Raw genomic sequence first — 17,128 nt, 5'->3', positions numbered from 1 at the left:
CTGATGATATCCATGGAAGGAGTAGTGGAAATTAAGCAAGGGTCCATCGGCGCTGGGGACGAAAATCTTTAGTGCATGACCGCACAGACAAGCCTTGCCACCTCGACAAGTCACATATTCCTTAGGCAGCACAAAATTTCCATCAACAACTCTGGTAATTGCGGCAGGAAGCATCGATCGCAAACGAAACTCCGACAAATAAAACACGTGAATTGTAACATTGTAGGCAGTCGCATAGTCGATGTAGAGGTGGCTACTTTCAGCGTTCCGATGCACCGACGCCACCGTTCACCAAATCAGGACTATCCGAACTGTTATGCGAATAACTCTTGTCAGATGCAGTAGAGACGCGCCTTTTGTTGATCAACGTTATTAAGTTCTCGGAAAATCCTCGCTGAAGCCATGTAGGAGCCAGCCTCCGTCTCATTCGCGCACAGCCAGCAATCACGACAGCGAAAGGATTGTCAGACCCAACTCAACACAACTCAACGTCTGCTCTGCCAATCTACCTATCCCGAAAAATCCAGAAGAGCGCAGTTGTAACGACGATGGCTACAGACACGCTCAATGCCCGAAATTCCGCCACAGCGCGCAATGCTTCAGAATGACTGTTACAGCGGATCCTACTCTTCAATTCCTTTTCTCGATCGAGTCTTTCATGGCGGTAACATCGATGGGGTACGACAGGCTTCTTAGGTACCCCCTCGCCAACACGCATCGTGAAGCGGGTGTGTCCTTTGGGCATTGCTGACTGTTGAGTAGTCACCACTTCTGCAACGAGAGCGGCTGCCGATATCTTGAGTCGAAGGTAATTGGCTAGCGAATGCAGTAGATATATCGTAGGAGATATTTTGGAGTTGGGGCGACAAGGGGAGAACATATTGACGACGTAGCCCATAATATGTATTGAAGGTTAGTTCATGTCCTTCGTTGCGCATGAGACAACCGGTCACAACTGCGCTATGTTGGGTTACACATGTGGTATGGCCCATTCCTACAGTCATGTATCTGTACAATATCAAGCATTAGCGCAGACAAGTTCGACCAAAGACAGCTGTCAAGTCGGGAATTATCCATGTCATCGCACACGATTACCATACTAATCGCGACATCGTCGCACAGAATTTGGAAAGAATTGTTATGAGAAGAAGAATTATTCCGTTGCCGAGCCTCCTGGCCAGGCAAATTCATATCACCAAGCCACACCCCTCTATCTAAATCAGCACCCTCTTCTCCACCTATCTCTTCGCCGGCCTTACACTCTGCGGATTGTGAAACACATCCAACGGATCAACATCCGCCTTAATCCGCTCCAACCTCTCGACATTACCACCCCAATACAGACTCGCGCTGTTCTCACCCAGTGCAGGATCCTAAAGATGAGTGTACGAAGTCAGTATTTGTCTCACATACAGTTCGTACATGGATATTACTAACCACATATCCTGCATACGCTCCTTGGTTGTGGTTGGGCAGCGCATCGAGAACGACGTTGTTCAAGCCGTTGAGGAAATTGCGGGTTTTGTCGTTCACCTGTGGTGATGTAAGTATGCTTGCTAGACTATTTGAGATGGGATGGGGACTGACCTTGCCAAAGAGGTTAACAGCATAAGCCTGATGGTAGAACAGCGCATCACGATGACCATACGCTGTAGCATCAGGCGCAACGTCGTTGATAGCGCCACCTTCAAGGTCCCAGATGATAAACCACAGTGCACCGCCTTTGTCTGTTTCGTCGATGTACTTGAACAACTTGTCAATGGTCTCGTCGGGTATGATATCTTTTTCGGTGTACGAAAGGGATTTCGCGTAGAAGTTGGATGGTATTCCGCCAACAATCTCTAAAGCGATGTCTTCGCTCCAGTGGCCTACTACACCCAGCCAGTCTTTTAGTTCTATCGATTCCAGAGCCGAACCGGTTGGGAGACGAGATGTGATGTTCAGACTGTCGAATTCGGCTTGGCTGCCGAAGAAGGTGCCTGTGATGATGGCGCCGAGCTGTTCGGTGAGGATGTACTGGCTCGCGAACTTCCTGGAAAGGGCCGGGTCCGATATGAGCTTCTGCCACTGCTTGAACGCTTCAGCCTTTGATGCAGACGAGCCGCCGTGGAAGTTGTAAGAGTAGAGGACTGCTTCTCCGGGCTCGGCCTGCGTGCGCATCTTGAACTCTGTGACTATGCCGAAACCGGCTGCAGCGCCTTTTGTCGCGAAAAAGATATCTTGATTTTGCTTCTCGGAAGCACGCACTACTGTCGAATTCGCCAAGACTACTTCCACCTCTTCTACGTGATCGAGAGTGGAGCCCCACATGCGTGAAGTCGGTCCCAGGCCACCTATCGTTGCATGACCTCCGATTCCGACTTGTGGACAAGTTCCATGGGCTATGGCGCGTTTACCGTTGTCGTGTAGTCGCTCAGTGACGTCGTGAAGGAGCGTACCGCCACCGATTGTGGCCTGCCAGGTAGACTTGTCCATGGAGAATTGCTGGAAGTTCTTCATGTCGACTACAATGGTGTTGTCTTGACCTCCGATACCGTAGTTGGCGTATGAATGTCCACCACATCGTGGCTGAACTTTGAGGCTATTGTCGACTGCGCATTTTACAATCGCGGAGACCTCGTCGGCCGTCTTGGGGTAGGTAACCGCCGCTGGTGTCACCGGAACACCGAGGTTGTAGGGCTTGACGTGTGAGATCTGGTAGAGTGGTGTGTTCTTGAAGGCGACATGATCCTTTCCGATAGCTTGCTCCAGACACTGCTGGACGGCGGAACTTTGTTGGTTTCCCATCGTTCAGTGGGAGGCGCTCTGGTCAGAGGAGCTGCTGCTGGCAGAACTGGACTCCGGTTCGAATGTTAACAAAGCGAGTGTTTGCCAGGTGAGCACTTGTACATAAATGTGAATGAGTTAAGCCACCACTCTCACCTGCTCCTTAGCTAGGCCGCTAACGGAACCTTACGAAATGAAAATAATGAATGAAGCGAGAGTCGGTCGAAAATGAAATTTCTTAGACAGATGGCCAAGTGCCTAGATATTTCAAGAGAACTGCTGACATAGAGTGTGGATCACACGTGCTCATCGTTGCGCTGCTATCGTGCAAACACCCGCCCGAATCACCGAAATTGGCAAATAGGCCCGGTTGTCAAACCCCTGCTTTACTGAAAATGTGTGACCGGCGGCTTCATCCGTGCTATAATGATCACCAGTATGATCGTAATTTATCTACGAATACTGGAGACCAGGGTTAGGTAAGGCCGTTGCGGGGGTTGAATGGCCAGCCTTACCATAGGCGTCTAACGATAACTGGGAAGGCGTAACGGTGCCAAGAAAACGTTGCATGCCCCAGCCTCAGCCTGTCACGCGGACAAGACATGAGAGCGAATCCAGCGGTTGGTCTTGTGCCGTTATGCGACGACTGAGATGTGCGTTGTCTCTGGAAGTTGCGCAAACTTGGAAGTGGCGAATGCTCGAAGCGACCCCACCGCCTTTGACCTCTCCACGAAGTGACCAACTACTAATTCCCGCCGATCAGAAAGCGATAGGGCGCCCAAATGTGTGATTCGGTTTCATGAGCACCGCTGTTCTTGGCTTTCAATACCATATGCTTCTCGTCCGATGGTGTGGTATGACGTCTGCCTCCTCCTTCTCCTTCTCCTTCGCAAGATCATACAGGAAGAAGTCAATGAGAATAGCGTTGACCTTGGCGTCCGGCTTCAGCTTCAGAATCTCTTTGCGGAGAAGCTCTACAGCCCAGATACTACAACCTCGGATCTGCATCTCCCAGGAGTGGCCAGACTCGATGGTCTCAAGGCGGCGTACCTTGTTCTCGAGAGGCGGGCAGTACCAGATAATACCTAGTGAGTGTAGCATTTGAGGAATGCGGTAATCTGCAGATGCATCAGTCAGCTGGAATATAAATTGTGTCAGAGGCAGAGATGTCTTACCTGCAAACATTGTGATCTTGTCAATGTCGTTGAACTCGCCATATCCCTCGCCACCGAACGCAGCCCACAGATCTGCAACGAAGATTTGGGCTCGCTTCAAGAAGCGCACATTCTTGTTCTCGAATCTGCCTTCATCTCTGAAACAGTTGAACTTTGCGGCGAGTAGATTCACAAGGCCGGCAGCGGAGTTGTTCGCGTCTTCAATAAGTGTGACGACACTACCGTCAAATTCCTGCAACGTCAGTCATAAGTCAACTTCCTCTTCTGTGTTGGTGATGCATCACAAACACACCTCCTCTAGGATTTGGCCTGCTTCTCTTAGACATCGCATCCTTTGCTCGAACATGGGGATCTCCTCGTCGGTGCCAGAAGAGAATACAGTTCGCAGTACTTCATCCGAACACAATTCTTCGTCGACCCAGAATTCCGGACTAGTGATGGGTATGTCTTGCTCCAACGCTCTTTGCAGAATTGCAACCAGACTCCAGTAGCCAGTCCATCTTTTTCCCTTGTAGACTACTGCGAAGCGCTCCTCGTCGCTCTTCTCGCTCCAGAAGCTGAAGTTGAGCAGATCCATCGTGAAGATGAAATTGACAGTGCTCTCGTCTTTTGCTTTGGGGTGCAGCTCATGCTCTGACCATGTTTTGGTGGAGTACTCCCGCCTCTCCATCTCGTCAAGCACAAGTTGGGCAGCGACCTTGGTAGAGCGCATGTCGAGGGCAACGTCCATGCTGTTATCGCAGATGAACTGGGCATTTTCCAGAACTTTTGTTTCTGGCGGACCTTCCTCTTTGGCACCACCACCCCAGTGCTTCCGCATGAGGTCTAGCAGCTCATGGTCGACTTCGTCGTCCGACATGATGATGGACGACGGTGTGCGCTAGCTCCGGTTCCGGTAGTCGTGATGAATGGGACTTCTGCGGCGGCTCGTATATGTCGTTAGTAAGCTCCACCAGGCTCCCAAGCAAGTTTTTTGTCGTAGCGAGCAGCAGCCAGAGTGTGTCCCGGCAGTCCAGAGGCCCACGATCCACTCATAGGGCGCTCGTTTAGATGCCAAGCTTCGGAGGCTGAACGCGAGCGGCGCAGGCCCAGTGGAGCGGCGCTACCAGCTGCACTGACGTCTCTCACCTGTCGCCTTCACCTGAGACGGGCACCTCGCCAACTTTCGCATGTCGTAGCCTCGCCCGCACCACAACCTCGCTCGCGCCTACTCCCACCCCCGAACCCGCAATGGCACGCGACAAGTTTGCTCGACAGAGCCTCGGTGGCACGCTCCATCAGCGCATCAAAGAGGTAGCTGCAACCACGCGCAAACATGGTATCAGGCAGTCGCTAATGCGCTCTAGTCACGCGTCTTGATGGTAGGAGCTGGCGGCATTGGCTGCGAACTCCTCAAGAACCTCGTCCTCACCGGCTTCGGCGAGATACACATCGTCGATCTCGATACCATCGATCTCAGCAACCTCAACCGCCAGTTCCTGTTCCGCAATGAGCATATCAAGAAGTCCAAAGCACTGGTACGGCACGATATCACTTACAAGCAGGTCAAAGGCCTTGCGCTGACAGCTCATAGGTTGCGAAAGAGTCGGCCGGCAAGTTCAATCCCGACGTCAGCATCGTTGCGTACCACGACAACATCAAGGATGGCCAGTTCAACGTCGCGTGGTTCCAGAGCTTCGGCCTCGTCTTCAATGCGCTGGACAATCTCGATGCGCGGCGACATGTCAACAGGATGTGCCTTGCCGCCAATGTGCCGTTGATCGAGAGTGGCACGACTGGCTTCAATGGCCAGGTCCAGGTTATCAAGAGGGTGCGCGACCTCAATGCGACTACGTTACTGAACGATTGTGCTAATTGTATTATAGGGCGAAACCGAATGCTACGACTGCACGCCAAAAGCCGCGCCCAAGTCCTTCCCCGTATGCACCATCCGAAGCACACCCTCGCAACCCATCCACTGCATAGTATGGGGCAAGTCATATCTGTTCGCCGAAATCTTTGGCACCTCGGAAGACGAAGCGCCCGAACTAGATCACAGCGAAGATGCCGACAACGCAAGCGAAGTCGCGAACCTGCAGAAGGAGGCACAAGCGCTGAAGCGCATTCGCGATTCCATGGGTTCCCAGGATTTCCCGCGACTCGTATTTGACAAAGTGTTCAAAGAGGACATTGAGCGGTTACGGAGCATGGAAGATATGTGGAAGACCAAACGGGCGCCAGAGGCGCTGGACTACGACGCGCTCATGCAGGAGTCGCTGGGTGTGGGCACGGGAATCGCGCAGCAAGACCAAGTCACATGGAATGTAGCCGAGAACTTCGCCGTCTTCGTGGACAGTATCAAGCGACTCAGCACCCGGCTGGAAGAGACGCGCGCAAATGCCGACGTTGGCAATGCGGCACCTATCCTCAGCTTCGACAAGGACGATGTGGACACGCTGGACTTTGTGGTTGCGAGTGCCAATCTGCGCTCACACATCTTCGGCATCGAGATGCGTTCCAAGTTTGACATCAAGCGTAAGAAAGCGCCCACACAATGCTGGAATAGCTGCTAACACGTCACAGAAATGGCTGGCAACATCATCCCCGCCATCGCGACAACAAACGCCATGACGGCCAGTCTCTGCGTCTTACAAGCCTTCAAGGTCATGCGCGATCAGCTCGACAAAGCCAAGATGGTCTTCCTCACCCGCAGCACCGAGCGCGTCATTTCAAGCGAATCACTCCGACCACCGAATCCTCAATGTGCGACGTGTGGTGTATGCTATGCCACCCTGCACGTCGATACACCGCGCGCGAAGCTAAGCGATCTGATCAACATGGTCCTGAAGGAGAAGCTCGGCTACGGAGAAGAGTTCAGTGTCAAGCGCGATTCAGATATACTCTATGACATGGACGAAGACATTCATCTCGACAAGACATTTGAGGAACTCAACTTGAAGAACGACACCTTCCTCACGGTTTCTGACGACTCAGAAGAAGACGCAAAAGTCGATCTAGTGCTCTGCATCATACGCACAGAGTTTACCGAGAACGCGAATCCGATCAGGTTACCCGATGAGATCAAGATTCCGACCAAACCCAAGGCACCTGCGCCGGAGACTAACGGTCATGCGACTGTCAACGGCACCGCTACCAATGGTGTCACAAATGGAAGTACGCATGGCGCTGCGAAGCGCACAGCCAGTCAAGCAGGTCTAGAGGACGACCTCGTCCGAAAGAAGGGCAAGGTCATGGAGGAGTCGCAGAAGAAAGACGACAGCCACATAACCATTGAGGACGACAAGGACGGAGCAATTGTCATTGATGACGACTGAATAAGCCCACAACAAGAAAATTGTTGCTGGCCGCATCTTGGCGCATCGTCCTCACCTTGAACCTCATGATTGTTTTGGCCATCTGCAGATGATTATTGGAGTATCTGATATGCTTCATTCTTCTTGCCCTGCCATTGGATCATCAGCGCTCATTCGTCTTTGACAGCCATTCTACTCTTCCCACCACGAACATCAGTCCAACAAACCGCCCACTACCGAAGCACAAACGGCATATAGATTTTCTTTTTCTCTTGTACTATACACCAATCAGTCGCATGGAAACGTTTGGCATGGGCGTCTTTTGGGAGGACTCACTGGGTATATACCTCGGTCTGGATCATCTGGTGGAAGGAAACACATCTGGAGAACGCCACTGGGCCGTCTTGCAAGGCCGGAATGGCAGTTGAATGGGAAAAATACCAACCAGCGTAGTAAAGTTAATGGAATCAGACGGCAGATAAGCCGCCATCCAAGTTCAACACACAATTATGTGCATATCGGTTTTCTGCGAGGAACAATGCTGCGTGAGCGATTTCGGAGGGCCTGCCGAAACGATTCAACGGGATGCGTTGCTGAAGCTCAGTGGCATTCAGGTCTGGCCGTGGTTAGAGCACGCCTTAACAAACAACACCGTGGCATGCGTACCTTTTGTCATGTCTGTTTCCACGTATCCAGGTACAATAGCATTGACCCGCACTTTGTGACTCGCATACTCTGTAGCCAAAGCGCGAGTAAACCCCAAAACACCCGCTTTCGACGCCGCATACGCAACGGCTCCGTAGCCGCCTTGCAATCCCAGTAGCGAACTGACATTGATAATGACAGGATCTTCATCTTCAGCTTGACTTTTACCTCTCAGATACCCATTCCTACCACCCGCATCAGCAAGTCAACAACGTGGCTACTAAAACAGAAACACAAACACAAGTAGTAGGAGTTGCGATTGAGTTTTACATACCGTAACAAAAACTTCGTCCCCAGCATCATAGAAGTAAGATTCGTCCGAATGATACTTTCCAGGTCCTCTTCATTCAATCCCGAGAAGAGCTTCGCCTGCGTGACACCCGCACAATTCACAACCACATCGATGCGCGAAGGATGTGTCGAGAACGCCGTGCGCTCTGGCTTGGGCAAATGAGCGATGAAAGGGCGTGAGGGGTGTAGATGCCAGAAGTTGGAACCTAGGGATATGTCGCCTGCGATGTAGCCGTGTTGGTATGATACTGGTTCTACAGGGTCATGTGTCTCGGGATTTGAAGGTGTATCTGGTGATGAGGTGGATGGGAGGGGTGTTAGGCTTGCTATGGCGGTTTTCAGATCGGGTTCTGAGCGTGAGATTAGGGTGCAGCGGTATGCGTTTTTGGAGAAGAGTTGTGCGGTTGCGAGGCCGATGCCTCGGCTGCCGCCTGTGATGAGGACGTGTCGTGGGCGGTGCGCCATGGTCATGAATTGGGCACTTTGCGTTTGTGGAATGCGGTCAATCCGTCTGTGGGGAGGGAATTGCCGTTGGGTTTGAATCTTTGTTCAATTGGTCTTCGTAGTGGCTCTCTTTCACAAGAAATTAAGACGGTATAGTCTAATGTAGATGGGTGATGTAAGCCATCCACCCCCCATCTCGACGTTCGCCCACGCGAGAAAACGTGACAGCGCGCGCTGTCCTCCGCAACTTCCCCGCGATATCCACCGTCTCTCACACAACTTCCCACTCGACGCTCCTATATACAACCACCCCGTCTTCAGACCACATCCAGAAGCTCTCGGGCTTATATCCCATACCGCGCATCACAATGGCCGACGACAAATCCACCGAATACGTCACCCTCGTCTCAAACGACGGCTTTGAGTTCAAGATCCTCCGCTCAGCAGCTTGTATAGCGGGAACGATCAAGAAAGCACTGGATCCACTTTGTGAGTCGCTCTCCGACACACATGATTGCACAGCGCGACTAACGCATCAACAGCTGGCTTTCGGGAAAACGCACAGAATCGCGTTGACCTGCCTACGATCAAGTACGTCTACTCCAACCATACCTCCCACCCATTCTCGCTCCGTCCCGCTACATCTCCACCAGATTAAATATCCTAAGAGAAGAGGCTAATAGTGGTATCTAGTGGTGTGGTGCTAGAGAAGGTCTGCGAGTACCTCTACTACAACCAGAAGCACGCGGAAAGCAAAGACGTGTCGGATATGGACATCCCGCCCGAGCTTTGTTTAGAGTTGTTGATTGCAGCGGATTATCTTGATGGTATGTACGTCTGCGGATGAAAGGAGATTCTGCTAACGTGTCTAGTGTGAGATCATGATTGAACATCCGAGATACGCTTCTACATCCATACACCCAGCGCCCGTTACCGACCATAGCGAAAGGAGGAGGTTGTGACGCAGGGTCTCATACATCGGTTTGAGAGGTGCGGTGGAAGGTTGACGTGAGATGGGTCTGGGAGCTGCTGGGCACTCTCATGCCAGAGTACTGGAGGCAGCGGAGACGTCGAGCACATGAGCTTTTCAGGCGATATGTACCGTGGACGTAAGCAAGGTATCGTGTTTTCTAGCTGCCGATTCGCCTCTTTCTAGGGCATCTTTGCTGTTACCCAGATGCCGCTGCTGCTGCTGGCAAGTCTCGACTTCTAGTTGTTCTACCATAGAGACGAGATGAGGAACTAAGTAACGTCTCGTAGAGCAGCTTATAGATAGTCGACAATAGGCTTAGTGTGATACTTAGCCATGCGCATCTATCAACACTGCTCTCATGTCGGAGACAAGAGTATGAACTATGGTGTATTCATGCCCTTCCATCCCGTTCTATCTTTCTACATCCCTACCATCTATATGTACTCCCCATACCTACAAAACCCAAAAGGTTCCTCACATCATCACCCTCTAGCACTGCACCCCAAACTTCCGCAGCGTCTCCTTACCCGTCGTAATCTTCATACCAATCCTATCCATACGTTAGCCACATGCCACACACACCGATAAAAAAATCACATACCTAGCATCCAAATCAAACCCACCCATCTTCGTAACCTCATCCAACCAATCCTTGCACTGCACCAGTATCTGCGGATTCTTCTCCGGATGCCCATCCGCATCAGCCTCGCGCCAGATATTCGCGGCCATCTCGTAGCGCGCACACGGCGCAGTCCAGTTATCTTTGAAGTTACCCGTGATGAGCAACTTATCAACAGGCAAAACCTCTTTCTCTAGGATGGCCTTGGCTTCAGCTGTTTGGTCCATGTTACGCAGGGTAGCGGCGCGCAAAACGTGGAGAATGGATTTCTCGTCTACGCCCTCATTGTCCCAGTGTGGGTTGGCTGGTGATTCACTCCAGGCCAGGTTGGCGAGGGAGACTTGGAGGTGATCGTCTCGCATGCGCTTGTATCCGTTCCAGAAGTAGATCATTTCCTCGAGTGGGGAGACACCGACCGCGTCGACGATGTCGCAGTTCCACTCTTTGGCGCGTGCTTCCCATTTCTGGATCTTGCGAGCGACGAAGATGTCGAAGGGGAGTTGGCGGGCCATGAACTTCTTCTTTCCGACGTTGGGCATGACTTTCTTCATGTACTCCTCTGCCTTAGTTCCATATTCTTTTGCCTTTGTTGGGTCGGTCGTCTTGTGTTTTCGGTAGAGTTCGACGTATGAGGCGGCGATGATGTGGTAGTACAGCGCGTGGGACCAGTTGTTGAGGCCAATGCACTTCTCGAAAGCGAAAGCGGTAGCTTCGTAATCGTGCATGTACATGTTGTTCAAGCTGCGTTCAAACCACGTGAGCGCCTCAAGCTGTTTTAGCTTCGACTCGCCCACTTCGTGCATGAACTGAACAGCCTCTTCCAACTTCTTCTCGGAGGCGAGCATCCTGGACTCCTCAAGCAGCCAGAGATGACTCTTGGGGTACCTTGCGCGCATGTATCGGAGCAAAGCCAGACACCGTTCCTTCGGGTATGCTCCCTCGCCCTTTGTAGGAAGTATGTCGCAGAAGTTGGTGAAGCCATTGATATATCCCATGAGCACAACTCCAGCCATGGCACCGTGAATGTTGTGGAATTTAGTCGCTTGCCACAGCATTCGCATTCCTCGCTCCCTATCACCCTTGAAGCCAACGATCTTCAGTAATCCAGCAAAAGACGGCGGGATGAACGAAAGAATAAGTAACAGCATGCCGAAGCAAAAGTTGGATCCGGAGAGGATGAACACATCGACTGGGTGGTTGCTGAATGACGCGATGTCTGCATCAGCATCACCCTCATCGTTCAAGGTAAGCTTCTCGAAGTATTCGATAGCGTCTGGTAGCGAGTTGGATGGGTTCTCGTTCGTGGTAGGAAGCCCTGGTGCCGAGCTTGCTGCGACATCCACCTTCTTTTGAGCATTGTCTAGCTCGACAGTAGCACCTTTGTCAGCGGCGATGTTGAGATGCCCCATATATTCCACAGGCGTTTCACCGCCAGTGTGATCTTCTGGAGCGTCCACGAAGTCGACATCGTCATCGTCGTCATCTATGGCCTTCTTCGCAGCCGGTCCAGTCACTGTAGTAGTCTGCTTCAGATTCGAAGTCGACGCTGCAGCGGACGGTCCGGTAGACGTAGGACCCTGAGAGCTCTTTAGAGCACTGCTTGCCACATTTGATCGAACCGAGCCCTTCGAAGAGGGGCGTGATCCCACCGAGTTGACGCTGCTCGTACTCCTCTCTGCCAGAAACTTTTTCTCGTTCTCCATAACACCCTCCAGCGCAAGATATGCTTTCCTCAACTTGTAGAAACTCTTGATAGCCTCCGTCAAGCTCTCGTTGAGCACGCCGACAACAGCACTCATCAGCTGTGCCTCTGCCTGACATACCGCATACTCGGTGCCTGGCGGGTATATAGGTGATTTATACGCATTCGGATCCTTGCTAATACGGCGTTGGTGTTCGTAAGCGGAGTTTTCGGCCACTGATAGGGCATTGGCAGCTGTCGACCATGTCAGTCACTGCATCTCCTTGACATCATGTTGAATATGCGATCAGACCTTCGCGTACGATTTCCGGCTCGAAACCCAGCGTCGCCCGTATGAAGACACACACACCCGCTCCGAGCTACACGATATAAGACTAGAACCGAAGTATGGGCCCGAGGGCTGGAAGGTAGGTGTGTACCTGGTGGAATGGACTGGATCCTTTGCTAAGGTGTGCTTCGGCGCTTTCGATATCATCGGCCATGATATAGGTGACGGCTGTGCTCGCGTGTGATTAGACTTGTCTGCGCCACTGTATTGGGTGGAGTTCGTACCGCTCATGGCATCCTCAACTGTGTTGTATTAGTACCTGCCTGACCTATGCATGCTTTTGAACTTACTCTGTGCCATTTCGCTCAAGGAATCTAAGCTCTTCGAATGCCCAGGCGTGTGGCCCTTGAGCCAACCGCCGACTTTGAACATGCTGGATAAATAATCCCGCGCCGCGGAGAGACTGGTCGAAAAAAGTTTAAACAGAAGAGGCCGAGAAAGAGAGACACGAGAAAGATCGAATGAAGAGAGGTAGTAAGTATATCCAAATCTCAGCGTAAAGCGGATACGCCAGCTAAGACACTGAGCGCGTGTCTAGACACCTACTAAAGCCCACCAGACGGGCGGTGCTTACAGCTTCGTCCGGCTACTCGGAGCTAAAGTACGTGTACGTCATGTTCATTATCCGTACTTTGCCCTCCAATGCACCCCAGGCCCGGCTTAAAAAGAGTGAATGAGGTGCAACGGCGACAGCAAAGCACCACCATGCATCACATGGAACTTTCTCGGAGCCAAGCAGCAACCTCGACGGACTCGTACCCCGCGAACCCAGTTGCCAGGTGCACCACGTGACGTCGCGCTAAGCCTTGCGGACAATCGCCGCCGCCGCTCCTCCGCTGTTAGAGCCGCATCACCAAAGCTCACCAAAGCCACAACACCGCGTAACCACAACTCGACTCACCCAACCGTACCGTAACACATCGCCGATCGCATCTCCAGAAACCGCCATAATGTCCGGCTCAGCACAAGGCAGCAACGATATGAAGAAGGCCGTCGTCAGCGACTCCAAGAACGGCGAGCAACCACTGGCGCCCGAGAAGAAGCCCGCGACACAGCTAGAGGAGGATGACGAGTTTGAGGACTTTCCTGTAGAGGGTACGTTGGAATGGTTGAAGGGGGATGCATCAAGCTAACGTGTCTGCAGACTGGACTGAGGAGGAGACACAGATCCCCAACGGCAACACACATCTCTGGGAAGAGAGCTGGGACGATGATGACACCAATGACGACTTTGCGGTTCAGCTGAGGTAGGACACTTATCTACTGGACATGTATAGGTGCTAACAACAACCAGGGAGGAGCTTAAGAAGCTGGGCAAATGAGCGGTACCTACAGTCGACACGAACAGACGCGATTCGAACGGAAGACATGACGACCCTTCAGACGGATGAAGATATGGCAAGCTCGAGACACATGCATGGTTGAGAAAGTGAGCCCAAAGACTCCACGCATCACGTCCATAGGCCACGAGGTGGAATGCGGTATCTTTATTGAACCGAAAAGAGCTATAGCTACAATCATAACTTCGAAGATAGACCTTCCCTCATCTTGAGCTGCCGTTCACTTCTATGAGTGACTGGTTTACTTACTTGACAGGGCGGATACACCGGGCAGGTCCTTGCCCTCGAGCAGCTCGAGCGACGCACCACCACCAGTCGAGACGTGGGACAGCTTGTCTTCTACGCCGTACTTGGCGGCAACAGTGGCTGTGTCACCACCACCGATGATGACAATCTTGCCGCTCTGCGCAGCGTCAACGGCAGCATCGAGCGTCGCCTTGGTGCCCTTGGCGAACTTCTCAAACTCGAATACACCGGCGGGGCCGTTCCAGAGGATGGTCTGCGCCTCGCCAATGGCCTCCTTGTACAGCTTGATTGACTTGTCTCCGCAGTCGAGACCCATCCAGCCATCTGGGATACCGTCCTTGTCCTCAGCGTAGCCAGTGTTGGCATCCTTGTCGAACTTGTCGGCAGTGATGTAGTCAACGGGCAAGACAATCTTGACGTTGTTCTTCTTCGCCTTCTCGACAAGGTCCTTGACAGTCTTGCTGCCGGCCTCGTCGAACAAGCTGTCGCCGATCTTCACACCCTCGAGCGTCTTCTTAAAGGTGAATGACATGCCTCCGCAGATGATGAGGCTGTTGACCTTGCCGAGCAGGTTGTCGATCAGCTGGATCTTGTCGGAGACCTTGGCACCACCGAGGATGGCGAGGAAGGGGCGCTTGGGCTCCTCGAGCGCTTGCGCAAAGTAGTCGAGCTCCTTCTTGACGAGGAAGCCAGATGCCTTTTGTGGGAGGTCGACGCCGACCATGGAGCTGTGTGCGCGGTGGGCAGTGCCAAAGGCATCGTCTGTAATCCGTTAGTATGCTACTTGTATAAATCGCCGAGGACACTCACTGATGTAAATGTCACCAAGAGCAGTCAAGCCCTTCCTGAACTCCTCAACCTTGCTCTTGTCAACCTTCTGCTTCTTGCCCTCGTCATCCTTGTAGCTGCCCTCCTCCTCGGCGTGGAAGCGCAGGTTCTCCAGTAGGATGACCTGGCCGCCGCTAGCGCCGTTAACGGTGTCCTCGACCGACTTGCCGACGCAGTCGTCTGTGAAGGTTACGCTCTTGCCGAGTAGCTTCTCGAGTTCGGGAACAACCGGCTTGAGACTGTACTTTGCGTTTGGCTTTCCGTCTGGGCGGCCGAGATGCGACATGAGGATGACGGCCTTGGCGCCATTGTCGACAGCGTGCTTGATTGTGGGAAGAGCGCCGACTATGCGCTGGTTGTTGGTGATGTTCTTGTCGGAGTCGAGAGGGACGTTGAAGTCGACCTGGTGTGTCGCGATTAGAATTGAATTTGTACTTCATACCAAAGTTCTGAATATACTCACTCGGATGAGGACGCGCTTGCCCTTGAGGTCGACGTCGGCGATTGACAGCTTGTTAGAGAGAGACATGGTGGGTGTATAGTAGTACTGTGATGGTGTGAGTTTAATGAAGTCTTAGATGTGTCAATCGAAGTGTACAACTGCCAGCTATATACCTCAGGTAAAGGTCCACTTACGTCAATGAGTTGGAGAAAGGAAGAAGCGCGGGAGGTGTTCAATGTTTGTTGTCGAGCTTCAGATCGTCATGGGCAGGCTTGGTGGGGTGTAGCGGGGCAATCCACGGGTTCTCCTGCATGCAAAGCTTCGCGCTCCTTATCGAACCACAAAAAAGCAAGTTGACGTGACCGGACTAGAGAAATTAGCTGATGTAAAACACATTTTGCTGTCCGCGCGTCTTGGGGCGTGCCAAAGTGGGCAGCCAAGGTCGACATCCCCCGCGGCCGAGAGTACTCAGTGGTGTTGGGGGTATCGTTGCAACGCGTTTTACATGATCTCTCCACATGAAGAGACTTGGTAAAACACAATCCAAGCATATACGCAAGGTAAACAACATTTGTGCATGATGATAGTTTCATTCTGTATCAAATTCAAGACTGTACATAACACATCGACCGTATCAAAGTCAACTAACCTGACGCCGTGCAAATGCCCAACCAAACATGCTAACGCGCGAGACGCTCAAGGGGAATCACCCGATGCCACCGTGACCAGACCTTATGTGTACGTATGATATTTAAACATGGGAATTCGTTCGCATAACTGGATAGGCTTAGGCTTCGTCGGCCGAGTTCGTCAAAGAGAGGTAAGCTGTCCAAGCAATACCCACGGTAGATACAAATGGCTGGCACACGTCAGTCGCTAGCATCGTAAACTGGAGCAGAATACTTACAATCTGGAATTGGATGGGCATGACTCGGAAGTTGATGAGCTGCACAGCCGGCCAGACCATGTAATTGGCCTTGAGCGCAGGCACGTATACGTCCTGGAACTTGCGCTGCACAGCACGCTTGCCGCCACCCTCGGCAACAGTCATGAAAGTGAAGAAGGCAGCCAGACCAGCTGGGGCGAACAGGAACTGATCAAAAGCCACGCGCTTGAGGGCTGGCAACCATGTCGCAGTCTTTGAAACAGGGAAAGTCCTGGACAGGAAGCCGAACCACCTGTGCTGGATTGGCGACATGAGGAAACCGTAGGACATGAATCTTGTGGTTCGCTCGAAATCGAAAGGCGGGGGGAGTATCTTCGAGTCGGGGATGAGGTCGTTCTCGTTGAACGGGTTCCGTCTGTCGAGCTCGTGGATTTCAATCGCCAGGAAGTCGTCCTTGCCTGGGCCGCCCTTCTTGCGTACTGCGCGCTCCCGCACGGCGGTGAGCGTCTGGGCTACTGTGTCCGCGATACCACCCAACACCTGCACATGGTGTTAGCCTCCCTATTTCGTCATGTCTGAGATATGTCGGCGTCGGCGCAGAGGTCGCAATAGTCGGTGTGGCGGTCGCGCGACATGCCACTCGATGCGCATGGTGCTTATAGCTATGGAAAACGTACGGCGTTGGTGATCATGGTGGTGAGTACTGGACGCGCCGCATAGTACTGGTTGTACTTGCGCGTGAGCATGCTGACGGCCGCCATTTGGAGCAGGAATACTATCGAATGCAGCAGCGGCTGGAAATAATTAGTCGACCATCAAACAGTATCAGGACGGGTGGCTCACAATCTTCCCGTATATCCAGCGGCTGTTTAGCTGGTAAAGCAGTCTGTGTCTGGTGCTGTTCATGTTTAGTATGGGTCCTGTGAAAAGCTCTAGGTGTAGCGTTGCTCGAAGATCGCGATGACGTTGATGAAACGTAGCCGCAGGCCCGTGTGCGGCTATAAGTGGTCCTATCTGTTGCGGCTCAAAAGCGCGATAAGGAAATAGGGCAGGCGACAATACTATCGTGATTAAGAGCGGTTTGTGGTAG

At 52.3% G+C, this 17,128-nt stretch overlaps 8 protein-coding genes across 8 annotated transcripts; 3 read left to right on the top strand and 5 right to left on the bottom strand.

Annotated features, from left to right (window-relative positions):
- Positions 1-1,238: 1,238 nt before the first annotated feature.
- On the bottom strand, positions 1,239-2,787 carry J4E86_008929 (uncharacterized protein; the record flags this gene model as incomplete). The annotated part of the gene is made up of 3 exons (XM_051449437.1): positions 1,239-1,373; positions 1,438-1,533; positions 1,588-2,787. 3 exons carry the CDS (start codon positions 2,785-2,787, stop codon positions 1,239-1,241), a joined length of 1,431 nt encoding a protein of 476 aa, XP_051299291.1.
- An 801-nt stretch (positions 2,788-3,588) lies between these two features.
- Positions 3,589-4,800, bottom strand: J4E86_008928 (uncharacterized protein; the record flags this gene model as incomplete). The annotated part of the gene is made up of 3 exons (XM_051449436.1): positions 3,589-3,884; positions 3,942-4,173; positions 4,234-4,800. The coding sequence occupies 3 exons, from the start codon at positions 4,798-4,800 to the stop codon at positions 3,589-3,591; spliced, it is 1,095 nt and encodes a 364-aa protein (XP_051299290.1).
- A 371-nt stretch (positions 4,801-5,171) lies between these two features.
- On the top strand, positions 5,172-7,255 carry J4E86_008927 (uncharacterized protein; the record flags this gene model as incomplete). Its single annotated transcript, XM_051449435.1, has 5 exons — positions 5,172-5,234; positions 5,288-5,458; positions 5,515-5,751; positions 5,807-6,455; positions 6,504-7,255. The coding sequence occupies 5 exons, from the start codon at positions 5,172-5,174 to the stop codon at positions 7,253-7,255; spliced, it is 1,872 nt and encodes a 623-aa protein (XP_051299289.1).
- A 1,787-nt stretch (positions 7,256-9,042) lies between these two features.
- Positions 9,043-9,551, top strand: J4E86_008926 (uncharacterized protein; the record flags this gene model as incomplete). Its single annotated transcript, XM_051449434.1, has 4 exons — positions 9,043-9,163; positions 9,217-9,265; positions 9,368-9,501; positions 9,547-9,551. 4 exons carry the CDS (start codon positions 9,043-9,045, stop codon positions 9,549-9,551), a joined length of 309 nt encoding a protein of 102 aa, XP_051299288.1.
- A 585-nt stretch (positions 9,552-10,136) lies between these two features.
- On the bottom strand, positions 10,137-12,668 carry J4E86_008925 (uncharacterized protein; the record flags this gene model as incomplete). Its single annotated transcript, XM_051449433.1, has 6 exons — positions 10,137-10,197; positions 10,249-12,202; positions 12,261-12,327; positions 12,388-12,464; positions 12,521-12,538; positions 12,587-12,668. The coding sequence occupies 6 exons, from the start codon at positions 12,666-12,668 to the stop codon at positions 10,137-10,139; spliced, it is 2,259 nt and encodes a 752-aa protein (XP_051299287.1).
- Positions 12,669-13,246: 578 nt separating this feature from the next.
- J4E86_008924 (uncharacterized protein) lies at positions 13,247-13,618 on the top strand (the record flags this gene model as incomplete). The annotated part of the gene is made up of 3 exons (XM_051449432.1): positions 13,247-13,391; positions 13,441-13,543; positions 13,591-13,618. The coding sequence occupies 3 exons, from the start codon at positions 13,247-13,249 to the stop codon at positions 13,616-13,618; spliced, it is 276 nt and encodes a 91-aa protein (XP_051299286.1).
- Positions 13,619-13,877: 259 nt separating this feature from the next.
- On the bottom strand, positions 13,878-15,239 carry PGK1 (phosphoglycerate kinase; the record flags this gene model as incomplete). The annotated part of the gene is made up of 3 exons (XM_051449431.1): positions 13,878-14,644; positions 14,693-15,113; positions 15,174-15,239. 3 exons carry the CDS (start codon positions 15,237-15,239, stop codon positions 13,878-13,880), a joined length of 1,254 nt encoding a protein of 417 aa, XP_051299285.1.
- Positions 15,240-15,939: 700 nt separating this feature from the next.
- Positions 15,940-16,799, bottom strand: J4E86_008922 (uncharacterized protein; the record flags this gene model as incomplete). Its single annotated transcript, XM_051449430.1, has 3 exons — positions 15,940-16,011; positions 16,060-16,578; positions 16,716-16,799. The coding sequence occupies 3 exons, from the start codon at positions 16,797-16,799 to the stop codon at positions 15,940-15,942; spliced, it is 675 nt and encodes a 224-aa protein (XP_051299284.1).
- Between the last annotated feature and the right edge of the window lie 329 nt (positions 16,800-17,128).

Source organism: Alternaria arbusti, assembly GCF_024043155.1.
Source record: "Alternaria arbusti strain BMP 1465 chromosome Unknown scaffold_15, whole genome shotgun sequence".
NCBI lineage: Eukaryota > Fungi > Ascomycota > Dothideomycetes > Pleosporales > Pleosporaceae > Alternaria > Alternaria arbusti.
Note: the sequence above shows the minus strand (reverse complement) of the source record. Positions and strands in the feature narration are given on the sequence as shown.